The following is a 15,715-nucleotide window of genomic DNA, read 5'->3' as shown; positions in this document are numbered from 1 at the left end:
AGGAAGGGGAAATATAGTTTTTCTAGCATCACTTTCTCCATGAAAGCCATCCGAGAGGGAAATGGGTTTGATAGACAGTTTGCACTGAGTTAATGTTCCTTAATCCTATGAATTCTCTCCACCATGGGTGAGAATTCCTCTCAAAGGGACTGTGGGAATAACTGGTGGGGAATGCCAAATCCAAACATACTAGCAACACCTGGATATGGGATGGACAGTGCAGCCAGCTAGGAGCTACAGGATTTCTCCACTTGTTTGCAATCATGGGAGATGTGCATGTAGCAGAGAAACAGTCAACAAATCCTCCAAGAAAGTGAGAAAAAAATACCTGCAAGTGTCTCCTGTCAAAAAGAGTACATGTATATAGATTACTAAACATATATATATTTATAAATAATTTATAAAGGTATCTTTAATATATAATATATATATAAACATCATTTATATGTCTACTTCTTTACTTAAAAGTGCCTTCCATAAATGCAGAAATTAAACTGTATATGTTAAAGCAAACCATTGATCAGGGTGTCAGTTAGGAAACCTTCCGAAAATGTAACATTTGAAGAGAAAAATATATGATTTTATTATGAGTTCTGTTAATTCTTCATGCTGTGCAGGACCCACTGTATGTTTTTCCCATGCTGCTGTGTTGTCATTTTCATTTTTCCCATAGGATGAGCCCAGCTCTGGGATGGATCCCTGCTCTAAACGCCACCTTTGGAAAACCATCCTGAAGGAAGTTCAGGATGGCTGTGCAGCTGTGCTGACATCTCACAGGTAAAACCCTTACCTGAGCTGCCAGCATATTCTTGTTCTGTCTCCTCACCCAGTGTCAACTGAGGATATTCTTCATATTCTGAAGATATGCTTACCCTCATGTGAAATAGAGAATATGTCTTGGAATTTTATGGCAATTCCTTCCTGCTTGTGAAAGCTGAGCCTGTGTAAATCCCAAATATTTTCTATATTTGATTTTTAAGGAAGAGAATGTGGGTTAAGGGGCTGCAGGCTCAGAAAAATGATGCAATTAATTCTTCCTTTTCTATGCTCTTTCTATTCAGTGCTGTGGTGTCTTTTCTTGCTTGGAACATTAGGTTATTTTTTTGCAGCTGCCTACCTTAAAAGTCCTTACAAAGGGAGGTGGGAGTGAAAAACCTTATGATTGTATTAAGTTTCTGTTTTGCATCACTGTATGAAAAGAGTATGCCATGGTATCCTAAAGAGGGATGTGTCAGCTCCTCTCTTGTGCTACTCTCTCTATGCACTCTGGAAATGGCAGGAGTGACCCCATCCTCTTAGACGAGTCCATCTACATTAAATATCTTGTCAGTTCTCTGATATGGTCTGGTTTAACAGAGGAAACATCAATACTGTTTTGTAACATCTGTAGTAAAATGCAATAAATTGATGTTCCCTTTGGGAATATATATAGTATGTATAACTATATATAAAATGTCTTTAAATGAGGGAGAGATCATGAAAACATTTGCCAACAGGACAGAGCTTACAAATCAAAACAGCAATGTAACATTTTGTTCAAATGAGATTTGAAGCATAGATGAATTAATAAAGGAATGCAGGAAAACGTGCCTCAATATTTTATATTTTCAAATTTTTTCAGATGTTCTTAAAATGTATCTGTTGTCCCAGTACATTATTGATGGAAAAGTGCTCCAAAAAGATTGTAGTATATTATTTATGGAAGGTGAATTTTGAAAATCACATAGTTGTATTTGATGCCCAAGTGCTTACCAGCTCACTCATAGTTGTATTTGATGCCCAAGTGCTTACCAGCTCACTCATTTAGGGAATATGAGTTATGCGTTGTGAATTCACTTGAGTGATTTTCAAGAGTGTGCTTTGATTTTTCAGTCCAGGTTAGGAATCTGTACTTGCAAACACCAACTAAACTGAAGAGACTTGTGGTCTCATTACTAATATGCTGTAAATAAACAAGCAAAATCTATCAAATTGTTACTAACTACACATATAGCTCTACAAATGAATGACCTGAGGAGGATATAAGTACAATGACAGTGTACACACTGTTGTCCCAGGGTGGAAGAAAGAGAAATTATTCTATACTAATACTATTTGCTGAAGGCCATTGGAGATTTATTTGAGATTATTTACTTGTATAAGTACAGAAATTTTTCTTATGAAGTGAACCTTCATGCATATCAGAAAACATATCTGTAAGGTATAGACATGGTTTCCTGTGTAAAAATTAGTTTTTGAGGACTATTTACTTTTCAGAGAGAATTTTTTACTAAAATTTCAGAGACAAACCTTTTGTTTCAATGGGGGAGGAGTGAGGTTATATCAACAGTCCCTACAACCCTATTATTATGCCATTTTACCACAGATAGGGAGTGTTATGCCAAGGGGAGCATTAGAAATTAATCAGTGAATTTCCTGATTTGTCGGAAGATGTGTTAGCAAACCCTCTCTCCCCATGTCTCTCAAATATAGCAGTTTGGTAGTTCTCACCACAGCCCTGTGCTATTTTAAGGGAATTGTTTCTGGGGATTATTTAATTGCCAGTGCTTGTTCAGCCAAAGCACTTTGATTTGGACTGGACCATGGCTGAGGCACACAAGACATCTCTTGCTTAGCAGTCTCAGAAGGGTTGGGTAGGACACATCATGAATTTCAAGTACGTCAACAATCTTTCACTCCTCTTTGGAATGATGAGTACGACCCAGCCGATGCCCTGATGTGCTGCTTTGGAAGAACTGCTCACACAATTCTGTATAATATGTAGAGTGGCAGACCATCTGCCCTTAGATTTACAAGTCAAAGTTATTATCATCCGAAGCAGTCACATCTAGAGGAGGATCCTGTTTTTCTGTTCAACTGCATTTCCATGTCCTAAATTCTGTTTGGATAGTAGTGTTTTGGATCTTCTTCTACCCTGTAATCAGACTAAGGGTAACTCCTTTTCAAGGGTATGTACTGCACCAAAGGCAGTCTGTGGAAGCTTACTTCTTCTATCCTTTAGCTTAGAATAACCACAGACAGGTATCACAGGGAATAACAGCATTCATGGCTCTCGCACTCATGGCATTTCTGAGACTGCTTATCAGGCATTTGTGTACAGTACTGATGCCTTTGCGTTGTTGCCAGAACTGTCTAATTAGTTATGGACTAAAAACATAAATGGTGGATTAGGGATCTCTTCTAGCTGTCATGTGGTAGTAACTTTTGGTATGTACTGACTAGGGTTACAGCTTTGATTGTCGCCCTTTAAAGTCAAAGGTTTTGTGTAGTCATTTTTGCAGCTGTCTGGATCCCTTCCACTTTAACTAAAGTTAGATATAAATAATGTTCTCTGTTTTCACTATTATTTATTTAATTTTCTTTTTTCACTTCATTTTGTAGTATGGAAGAATGTGAAGCTCTCTGCACACGGCTTGCTATTATGGTCAATGGAAGTTTCAAGTGTCTTGGTTCTCCCCAGCATATTAAAAACAGGTATTATATGTCAATATCAAACCCTCTACATCTGCATTCAATGTAAGAACTGACTAGACACTTTAGTAGTGCTAAGGCATAAACACTTACGACTGCTAAGCACATCTTCCTTTTCCTGCCATCGCTGAAGTTAAAAAAGAGCCAATTAGGATATCTTAGCAAGCTAAGTTGACATATGGCATTGCTAAAATGCTTTGTAGTCTGCATTGGTAATTGAAAGAGATAGATCTAAAGAGACAGTATCTAAAACGAAGCACTTCTGCACGCAACCTAAGGAATACGTTGTGAGAATTCAACACGGCCATAAAATACAATTTGACTCCTTCTGAGGATTTCTTGTAACAGGAAGAAACACTTTTAACAGGTCAGCAGCCCATAAGAGCATCTATTGCTTCCTACCAAATTCACTGACAATTGCAGATATTTATGCTATTTTATGCGTCCTTTTCCTGGTGTGCATAAGCCTCTTTTCTCTTTGAACTCTATTCATGAGTTAATTTAATACCTGTTAATGTTTCATTTAGAGGATGGGCTCAAACGAACATAAAGGAAAGAGGATCAGAAGCTAAGGGGAAAGTTGCTGCAACTTATAGCTAGAACATTTACATTCCGTAATAAGTGTAATTGTTAGGACATCCAGACAGTCAGCTGTGTAAGATGATACAGCTCATTTACAAGCAGCAAAGCTACGCTGCTTTGTACTAGCTCAGCACTTCGCACTCAAGTGCAGATGCATTTGTCAATGGCAATAAGCTCTACAGAAATATTTTGGAATTGCTGTCTGCCTTGTTTATAGGGTAGATAACTTCTTGTCCCTTGATGGCACTTTTGGCTTTCTGCCCTTCCTTTTGGGTAGAACCATAGGCCCTTGTTTCACAGTTGCATTGGCATGATGGACCTGATTCACATTTACTTTAATAAGCTCTCTCCTTTCAAGTTTTTTTCATCAAGACAAACTTTCATCTAAAGACATTGCAAACTGGATGGTGAAAAAATGAGGTCTGCATCTGTATTTCTGATGGTTCTGTGTGATCATAGCCTTCTTTTCATGTTTGTATACCTTTTCAGGGAGTAGTTGCCACAATTTCTGGAGGCATGAGAAGTTAAGTGCTCTTCAGCAGTCTCTGCTTCTTTTGCATCTAGGTCTTTGCCTTTGCCATCCTACCTCTTCCCAAGTTTCATAGCATAGAGCTGGAGCAGACTAGAGAGAGTGCAGGCATCCTTTATTCCTTTTGTAATATGATAGACAGATGTCTGTAGAGGACAGTGCAGATCTTGGACAGGTGAAACTGCTTTTTGAAGATGTGTGTGCCCCCTATAAGAAAAAATAGTATTACTTAGGCACTTCAGCTGAGTGTACAAAGTTAGCTGGGAAAAATGTGTTTCTCCTTTTTATGTTTCAGATCCTCTGGAGTGAGTACCTGTCTCTGTCTTTTCAGCTTGACTTTGAGAGGGCAAAATAAGATATTTCACAAAGGCTACCTTCCTCTTTATCTTCTCAGTGACTTTTTCATTGTTTTGCCACTTCTGATGTTTCCTTTAGAGCATCTTTTCATTTGCCTTCTTAAGGAAACAAGACATCATAAGCATACTCATAAGTATGCACCATATTCATATAAATAGGACAGTTATTTCTCAATTTTCTGCACTGCCTTTGTAGATGCACCTCTTTCAGATCACAGTTAGCATATCAATGCAGAAGTATCATGCTGGAAGTGCCTTCATATTAATTTTGAAGTTATTGAGACATTCACAGATTTACTCTTCAAGAATCAAGGCAGTATGGGTGCCTCTTTTGAATTTTCTAAAGCAAGGTCATAATAAGAATATTTCACAGTCATATTTGTAGCAACTATTTGTTTAGAATCATTGTAACTTTATTAAAACCACTCCTTCTCTATGTTAAGAATTTTTCATACTATCAGCAGATGACTGTTCTTTACTGTATGTCAGTGACATTCATGTGGGGTAATATGTGCACTGAAGACCAATATTGCTCAGACTTTTCACAGAAACTGTGCAGCTCAAACTGCACTAAGACTTTTCATTTAAGGCAGGACTAAAATCCCTTTAACTCCCAGTTTATTAATTGATCTGGTCTCCAAATTTTCCACACTTATTTTTTAGGAATCCATTGAATTTTTTAAAACTTTAGAACACTTTATTAGTAAAAAAATAGCTACTAACTTTATCAAAGGATTTATTTAAAATCATGCAGTTGTCTGAATTTGCTCTGGCTGCCTAATTAATTTTGTTGGCTGGTAGGAACAAAGCCACTGTAGAGAGTACAGTTTTGAAACCTCATATACACAAAAATGTTAAAGATTGCCTTTTTTTGTTCGTTTGTTTGTTGGTTGGTTGGTTGTTTTGTTTTATTTGTTTGGGTTTTTTTCCCCCCCTCTTATTTTTTATTAAGAACACAGTAAAGATGTTTCCATGTTTTCTTTGGAAAATTTTGACAAGTGCTGGGGAGAAGCCAAAACCTGTTCCTCTACTCCTCTTATTTTGTTGCTTCCAAACTTCCCTTCAACACTTGCCAATATGACCCTTCATCATAAACCCCAGGCTATCACACGCTTAACATATAAAAGTAACTGAGATTCAAAAACATTGTACCTTCTCTGCTATTAATGTTTCAGACTTATTTGAAGACAATTTACAGATATGCTACTGTATACCTTATGGAGGATTTCTGCATCTACATGAGATGGGAAAGGGGTAGAGAAGCAGAATTTTTTTACTTATTACTCCAAAGAAAACCACTGAAATAATTAAGCTTTAAATTATTTTAATATTTTCATTTTCTCACTTTGCAGTCCACTTGTGAACATCCCGAAAAACTTCCAGGAGTTTGGAGAATATTGGGTTACTCCTTCCTTCCCATTTTCCTTGCCTCCCTACGTTTTAATATCACTACCATTCTCACTGCCATACAGAGCAAAACATCGTTTCTTCTAAAGCGATAAGGATTACTAAATCTAATCTCCTATTAGGAAACACCTGAAGAAGACTGCTTTCCTTGACAGCCACCTCCACTCATATATTCTCTAATGTTTTCCTGGTGTTTCAGTGTTTCCTGCAATTAGCACTGTCTAGTATATTTGTCCCATGTGCCATCTCACAGTAAAAACCCCATCACTTTTTACATTTTGTTTAAAACAAGTGCGTCATGAAGCAGTACAAGTGAAGGAGAGCATAAGCATAACTGATTTTGTTGCATCTGATTTAATCTACATTACGCATATCCTAAAAATTTGGGGTTTGGATGGTGTATTTGTGTGCTATGTATGCAAATGAGTTAGGTTAGTACCTATCTTGCCTGCTAAAATCAATATGTATATTACTAAGGTAAATTAAATGGGATCAGAGTTGTAGATTATTGTGGGGTTTTCTGTTAGATTTTACAGCTTGTTTTTTAAATATGTTCTTGTATATAAGCAGCTCTTGATATCCTTGATATCTCTCTTCAGTTTGTTTCTATAAATCAAATTGAACAAGTATTTTAAAATCAATTACTAGTGACCTGATCTACCTTTGAAGATTGCAAGAAGGAAAGAAGTCTAAACACTGTATGAACACTTAAAGCAAATAAAACTTTCATACAGCTTTCATTTATGATAGAATGAGTCCTGTATTGTAAGAAATAACAATAGAAGCCTATTTTGATATTACATATGATTATATTAGTACATCTCAAGAATTTTTTTCCTCTTCTAAATGTAGATATGTCCACTAAATGACATTCTTTCTTCCCCTCTTGGTGAATTCTGTCTGTCTTAATGGAAATAGTTTTATTTGTTTATTCTTTAATACCATTCCAGCATGTAAAGTGCAGATTATGATCATCTTTTTGGTGGATATGTGATGAAGGCTTAATGGGTCTTCTTTAGGGCCCTGCTAAATTTGCTTCTTTGCTCTGGTGGGAAGTTCAAGGATTCAATTCTCTCTCTCTGGCTACGCTTTCAGCCCTTGGCAGATGGGAAAGATCATAATCTTGGGCTGAGTACAGCGTTGTCAGATGGCAGTACAAAATTCTGCTATGAAGGGTATGGGTGAACTCCAGGAAGATGGTAATGTGAGACATAAAAGCTTCTTAGGGATACAAAAAGTGACTCTACCTCTAATGTGTAAGACTTGTCCATATTTTCCAGCCCTTGTTCAAGCCTTTTACAAAATGCTCATCCAAAAATATCTTCTTGATACAAATATAGGTGTTTGTCTTTTTGCTCCCAACTGTTGAGCCCTAATTATATTTATGTGTGTTTAAATGGATTTAAGGTACCCTCAGATATTTCTCAGTAGAATAATAAGAATTGGACTCCTTTAGAAAGGTATTTTGTTGTCAGTGGAAAATTTCAAAATAATGTCAAGAAAGGTGGTAACTACAAGAACAAACTGAGTGGCAATTTCCAAAAAGTTAGCATCTTAGTTCTAGTCATAGTTTGTCTGAGATTGATGTGTGAACAGTTGTGCCCATTAAAGCCTAATTTCAGATGACTCCTGCCAAATGAGTCAATTACTCTAAATTGTGAATGGATTACATTTAAATGCTCTCTCCAGTATTCTCCATTATACTTAATGCTTTTTTAAAAATTCAGAGAAGCATTTTCATGTTAGATACAGCTGGCCAATTCTCTGGGAACAACATTTTGAATACTATACTTCATTCTAGGGCCATCTGGACAGACTTCTCATATTTGAAAAACCCATACCAATTTGTCAGGTGCTGGACACACATCAAGTCTTTGCTCAAATTTTATCAGCAAGCCATCTGATTAAATTAGACAACAATTAATCCATTTGTTATAGCTGGGTTAGAATGGAAAATATGTTGGCAGACTATTTATATTTTATCTTTTTTTTTTAAAGGTTGATTGAGAATATTTTGTTGCTTTACTCAAACTCACACATGTAGATTTCTTAAATGGAAAAGAGAGGATTAAATTTAAAGATCTCGTCAGTGTTTCAGCCTTCAGTGGACACAGTGTTATCATATTAACTGCTATACTAGCAGCAAGTTTCTTACATGCTATAAAATATAGACATTAATATAATGGTTATTATTCTTAACTAGAAAACACATTCCTTTTGTACATGAAAAATCTATTAAGGCAGTGGATCTGTAATCATGCAGTATAGCTATTAGTTTATCTTTCCAGAGGAAAGTTTGAAGAAAAGAGTTCTTAAAGTTTTGAAAACACACAGATCGAGAGTTCAAAAATAAGTAATATCTTTTCACTCTCATAAAACTTAGTGCAACGTTAATTCAGCCCCACTGCACATGTGCATTACAATGCATTTTTTTGTCATTTTAGACTATTTTTTTCCACAGGATGCTGCATTGTATCTCCGTACTTTTTCATTTAAAGGGTTAGAGTAGTCCATCTGAGCAGTGTATGATTAAATATTTTCCACTTGTTCAACATTGCATCCAAAGTACAATGCCTGTTAAATTCAGCTCTAGCTGTTAGTGTTTCAGAAAGCACTATGAATTCCTCCTGCCCACTGGAGCCCTAGGTCTCAAGATGGGCCTCTAACAAGACAGGAAACAGCCATGAAAAATGTGGTCTAAGTGAGTTATCACAGACCACACAGGTGTGTGGGGATCAAAGAATAGAAATCAGTTCCCCAGGACATACCAGAACTAGGAAGCACTTTCTTTCCTTTTTCTTTCCTTTTCTCATCAATCTGCTATCTTATTTGCAACATTTTCTAGGTGTTACAGTAAATAAAGCCACTTGTCTCAGTGGGTACATCCACTATAGCTTGTAAGGCATTCATGATAGGGAATTCATGATTAGGTTTTAGGTGATCATGTATTTAAAGTTTATTACATAAGGTAAATATGTGGTTTAAATTTTAATTTCACAGCTCATCTGCATGATAACACTTTTTAACTTGAGAATTTGACTTTGAGGTGTTGATAAGGTCCTTTTAATAGAATTTTAGTGTGTAATATCCTGATTGTTATGTTATTAAAAAGCAGTACACCCAAACCCAGTGGTAGCAACCCATTAATAATGTTACTTACTCCTTTTTTTCACTGTTGAGCCCCAGAAGGTGCTTTGAAGAAATATTTTGGGCTCTTTATAGGCTGCACCATCAGCTTTGCACAGAACTAGAGTGTTGCTGCTCCTCTTTCTCTGGGAATATAATATGTAAATAATGCAAGAGTAACAAATCCCTGGTACTTGCTTATATTTGCAGATATACATATATAAATATATGTATATTTTTATGCATATATAAAAACTCATATGCAGAGAGATTTTGTGTGCGCATGTATAAACAATTAACATGATTTTTTGAGGGTTTTGCCACATATTTGGAAATCATAGCTAAGAACTTCGAAGCCTACATTTAGAGAGCAAAGTTGTATCCTGCACTGCTCATAACCTGGGGCAGTCACTGTTATGGCCATGATATTATTGAATACAAAAATTACCTTTAGATGGTTTGATATGAAAGCCGGGGGTGTATGTGAATAAATAGTGCATGTATAATATACCAGAACAAGTTTACTCATTGTTTTAATAACTGTTTTCATGTTCCTATCGTTATCCTGGAAAAATAATGATCACTTAAAAAATGATGAAACAAAATCTATGACTAGTAGGTAGAAGAGAGATTTTATAATTTATTTATGTCTGTTTGTTTGTTGCAACTAATCAAGTTTGTCTGTTCAGCAATGCTGAGATTCTGAATAACTGTAGAAGGAAATCGTATTTTGCATGTGACAGTGTATTTGCATTTGATTTTAGCTATTTTTTAAAAAAACCCATGAGTATTTAAAAATTAATAACATTTTTTCATTCCTATGTATTGCCTTCATCTGCTACTTAATAGATGAAATAATTAAATAGATTATGTGATATAAGATTATCTTAAATTGTGATGTGTTCGTTTTGATAATTTCATTTAAATTTTTGTTTATTTTTCAATGTTTTTCAAAGTGTTTTATTTTCAATGTTGTTCAAGCTTAGTTCTGTTTGTAAACTGTGCTTGTGTCTAAGGCTGTAGGAGGAATAATCTGGATCTGCATCCTGTGCTTCAGCAATCATACTGGCATAACCAAGTTATCTTGTCTAGATGGGGCCTATTCCAACCTAAACAATATAATGATTCCGTTCTCTTAGGGAAAGTAGGACTATATCTGTCTGCAAATGAATGCAAACCAAAGCAGAGGGGCAAACAGCACAGTAGCAAATTATTCCCTCTTTGGGAATTTATGGTATATATTTTAAAAGATGCAGTTTCTTGGAGACATTAAGTGCCAGTGTTCTCTTTACTACTTTTTTGTTATCCAATAACGTAATTTTGAAGTAATCTTTTGATCAAACTAGTACATACACAAAGTATGCACATTATATTTCCACCAGTAAACTTTCTGGGAGCTGTAATTTTTGGATGTATATATATAGCACAACATTCTCCAGGAAATATACTCTTTGATTAGTGGAAAAAAAGCATATGGGTGATTAGATACTTTTCTTATTCATCATAGTTTAGGATATAGGACCATGTTCTTGATTTCCTGAGGTTGCGTTCAGCAATTTTGACTGGGGGAAAGAAGAGTTGGTAAATTGGATTTGGGAAGAGTGGGATTTGATGAGCTGGTCATTCTGGACCTGCTGTAAGTTAAAACAGTGGTTTCTAGGTTTGGTTTTGTTAATTTGTAGACAAGCTAACTCCTAGGGCTTTTAAATGAAACCACAGATTTTTTTTTTGATTTTTTTTTCCAAATAGAAGTCCACTGATAATGTACTTTCTTTTTTATCCTTCATAAAAAAAGGATTTCATGGGTCAAGCTTCAAAAAAACATTGTGTTAGCCCCCCTAGGGACCCTTTTGCGACCAGACCAGTTTAGGCTTATCTGTATGGCTAAAAGGCTTTGTGTTTCAGCAACATCTCTTCTTGTCCCCATTCAAGCCTCTGAACCAGGATCTCCCAGAAATGGGCAGAAGGGAATATTGAAAATTTGCTCTGCCCCAAGTGGCAGCTCTCCTTGATATTTATGAGAATTTTCAGACTTTAGGCAACTAAATCTATTTCCATTCCCTTTGCAAGGCCAGAAAGAGCACCAAGGAAGCATCTAGGAGTCTTCCTCATCAGTATAGATCTGACTACACTTTATTCCATGACTGTGGCTTGTGTAGACACATATCTGACGTAAATTTACATAATCTATTTTTGTACTGCTGGCAGTATGGCTGTGGAACTTTATCACAGGCTGCAAAACCCTTCTGAGAACTGAGGAACCTTTTGGGTGACTTGCACAGGCTGACTTCCTCTTTGTGATATTTATATCAAAACAACCCTAAGGTCAGATCAAAGACCTATCTAGCACACTATTCTCTCTCTGACAGCAGCCAGGAGGAAAGAGTACAAAAACAAGATAAGCACATGCAGTTACTTTTCCACATTGCTCAATCACCTTCAGCAACTTCTTTCTTAGAGGCTTCCTAAGCTAGAGGTGCTTTTAGTGCATCCCTATCATGAATTTCTCTAGTCTCCTATTCAACTCATGTCAAGTTCTGGCATCCAGCATATCCCGTGTTGATGAGTGTGCAGTTTCCCTAGGTACTGTAAGGAAAATTACTTCATCTTACTGATTTGGCATTGTGTTTCCTATAATTTAATTTGATGTTCCCTGCTCTTGCATGAGAAACATAGGAGAGTGAAGAATTCTTTCTTAGTTACACTGCTTAGTCATGATTCTGAGCTTGTTAAAAACACCTTTCAACCACCTGTCATCTTTCTTTGATGCTGAAAAGTTTTAGCCTATTTACTAATTCCTGGTATGGAAATTGTTCCATTCGTTGTTGCCATTTTATGTTCCTTTAGTTCCCTTGTTATCTGAGTGGCTCAGGTATCTTGAGGACCTATGTAAATTAAAAGTGTATTTTTGTAGTCCATGCTAAGCTCATACTTCTGCAGCTGATGCTTCTGCAGCTGATGCTGTTGTTAAACACCTAAGTTAAATAGTTTACAACCGATTTGGGAATTTAGATTTTAGTTTCAGTCTCATGGTGGCCTTTCAGCAGGTAAAACTGGGAGTCAATAAGTAATACTCCCAGACCCACCAATAATGGGAAAGTCAAGCGTGAACAACTGGTTTGACTGAGGAAAAAGAGGAAGGATTGAGAGAGGAAAAATATTTTATTTTGTCAGAATATGTGTTTTTGTGTGTGTGTTTGTACACAAGTGCAGGTGTTGTTAAAGTAATGTGGGAGTGGAAAATATCTTTGTCGAATAGCTTTGAAAAGGCGATGATTATTTTGCAGCAGATGGCTGCTGAATGAGTGTCCTGGCTCAACTCATGCCATTTTAATGATGTTTTCCTCCTTATTCTTGAACTATCAGATGCTAAAAGTTTGACCCTAACAGTGCTAATCAAACCAGATTGTACTTTTCTCTGTAATTCCACTTCAGGTTTCTGAACTAATTATATTGTCTGAATATAATAAAACAGAGCAAAAAAAAAATGGTCAACTCAATTTCCATTGCCTCAGTGTGCTACCAAAAGCAGCTTGCTGATTATAGCAGGGGGAAATGTTTACTGCTGATCAACTTAGTTTATATGGGGAGCTCTTGTATTAAAATGAATTATAAAATCTAGATATAGAAGCATCATAGTTTGACGAGCCAAAAGAGGAAAATCCTTTAAAGCTTTTTATCATCGCCATGCTGGTGTTTATGTCATTCACAATTTAGAACTAAACCAAAGTTCCACAGACTTCTCTGTCTTTGTTAATCAGAATTTTGATTCATTTTCTTTGGAGACTTCATTGCATACAGCAATTTCATTTTATGAGACTGTTGAATGTGTCCATAAGCCAGCATTTTTCAAACTATAATTCAATGGTGGCTGTATAGAAATGCCAGAAAACTGATCAGAATCAATGATCTCTTGTAAAATGTTGCCTCAGGTTAGCTGTCAACTAAATTGAATACCCTTGTCAACCATATCAATCTTTGTAACAACTTTTTTTATCGTCACATGTATTTTTTCAGGGATGATGTTATGCATTTAAAACATGTAATTAAAGATCTATTTATGTCTTAGTAAATCATTGCAAAGCAAATCTACCAGACACTGCTTTGGATTCCACCTTATTCTGGATCTCTTTGATGTAACAACACTGTTCATCTGTCAGACTACACTGTCCAGTAGATATTTCGTACCCTGCAGCTTGGACCCAATACAATTTGATTTGTGTAGCATCCTTCAGGAACCAACAGACAGGACACTGTGTCAGGAATGCTCCTTCTTAATCAATTTCAAGCAGTTCAGTGGTTGCATTTGACTGCAATAAAAAATAAACAAAAAAACCCCAACCAAAGGTTAAAAAACCCTACACTAATTTATTTGTAATGGGGCTTTTTATACAGCGCAAGTTTTTATGCAGAAACTGCCATTGTCGTACCTGAAATGTAGCAACTACTGTTTTATTCTACACAAAAAATTAGGATTGATGCCTGAAATTTTCGGAAAAGATATTTTGAACTCATGTAAAATTCTTAATACAATAAAATCTGCAGTATAGTCTTTTTCATCATGGAAACTTGCAGTGCTCTGAAATAAATGAAGACTTTATTGCTTTATAAGAACAGAGGTTCTGATCCGACACAATAAAAGTTAAAGCACTTACACTGCTAGATATTTTTTATAGCTGAGGAACATGTAGCGTTTCGTGTGAAATATTTTGCTGGGAGCCACTCAGGCACTGGTTAAACTGGACATATATAGCAGAATAGTTCTTTCTATCTTTTATTACCTTTTGGTCGATAATCTGTAGCTTTTTCTTTTTATATATAGGAATAGGGCACAATCATATAGCGTGCTGTGATACATCCTTCTGCTTTGATCATGTGAAAATGTGCCTCACACAGGTCAGACCCAATTAACCCAGCTGCTGCCCTGAATCACAAGTTGTACACAGAAAAGACATGGGAGAGGAGGGTTTTGGCACAAGGGATTCTTACAGAGGGTACTCACTAGAAACCAAACAACTGGAGTAAAGGATTTGGCTAAAGTAATCACAAAGCTGGAGAATGAAAAAAAAGAAGTCATCCTGGAGTGACAGATGTGGGAGTGTTGAGAAAGAGAAGTTCATTTCCTAAACTATTCTGAGAGATTGCATGGCCATAAAGCCAAAGAAAATTTGTTAACTTTTCCGCCTCCCTAAATATCCCTATACTTGCCTTTGCCTCTCTGTAAAACATAGTTGCAGTCATGTTGATGAAATCTGATTTTGAATGTGCAGTTTTGTTAACAGATATGAAAAACAGAACTACATACCCATTTTTCTCATTAGAAAAGTTTTTTTTGTTTGTTTTCTTCTGTATATGTGATTGGTAATCATAACTTTTTGCTGACGACTCAAAGCGGTACAGCAATTAAAACATAGTTAATATAAATTCAGGTGTATTGGACAGTGAAATATCTCATAGTAACTAAAATGTAGGCATAACACTTTTTTTGTTTCACTTATTAATTTAACAATTTTTCATTGAAATTCTACTATTCAATAGTGTAATGCTAAAATCACAATAATGCAGTAGGCATACATGATGTCATTTGACATAATCATAGGAAAATCAATAAAACTAAATGTTCTTCCTGTCCTCACAGTGTAGACAAATGAACTTATGTTTTTGTGTCTCATTCTCAGGTTTGGAGACGGTTATTCAGTCAAAGTTTGGCTTAGCAAAGAAACAAGCTATCGAAGAATTATTTTGGACTGCCTACAACTGCACTTTCCTGGAACACAGTTTAAGGTACACCTAAAACTCCCTGTTGCAGTATATGGCAGGATTAAGTTTGGGCTGGTAAGAACAGTATATCCATGTTTGGATATTTACATGATTGGTTATATTGATCTTCTTGGGAAAAGTACATATGAATATCCCTTTTATTTTTCTTTTAAGCATTTCACAAAAATCTGAGTTGTGATACTGGTTAAATTAACTCCAAACAGGCATTTAGACAATGTAAAAAAAAAGGCCCTTTCTCTGAGTGAAAATTTCCTTTTGCTTTTATTATTGATGAAGTTGAACTCACATTTGTGTTCTCCTGAAGTAGGATTACAGTGTAGTTATTGAGAGTATTTGCTTTGATTGCTTTCTGAAATGGTCCAGAAATGATAAATCTCAGCCTTTATTGAGATTCTTTGACTTAATACAAAGCCTTACAGAAGATCTATAGCAACTACATTTCAAGAAAAACTCTGAAAGGCTA

General features: G+C 35.9%; 1 protein-coding gene across 1 annotated transcript in view; it reads left to right on the top strand.

The window, feature by feature from the left end:
* Window positions 1-15,715, top strand: part of ABCA13 (ATP binding cassette subfamily A member 13) — a 161,419-nt gene that overhangs the window by 142,179 nt on the left and 3,525 nt on the right. Inside the window, exons 48-50 of the mRNA XM_027743247.2 lie at window positions 674-777; window positions 3,382-3,474; window positions 15,150-15,255. Of these exons, the coding sequence (XP_027599048.2) occupies window positions 674-777; window positions 3,382-3,474; window positions 15,150-15,255 (303 nt within the window). The remainder of the gene's footprint in view (window positions 1-673; window positions 778-3,381; window positions 3,475-15,149; window positions 15,256-15,715) is intronic.

Source organism: Pipra filicauda, unplaced genomic scaffold (genome assembly GCF_003945595.2).
Source record: "Pipra filicauda isolate LSUMZ 115617 unplaced genomic scaffold, ASM394559v2 scaffold130_size2058158_pilon, whole genome shotgun sequence".
Classification (NCBI taxonomy): domain Eukaryota; kingdom Metazoa; phylum Chordata; class Aves; order Passeriformes; family Pipridae; genus Pipra; species Pipra filicauda.
This window is presented reverse-complemented; position numbering and strand designations above follow the sequence as displayed.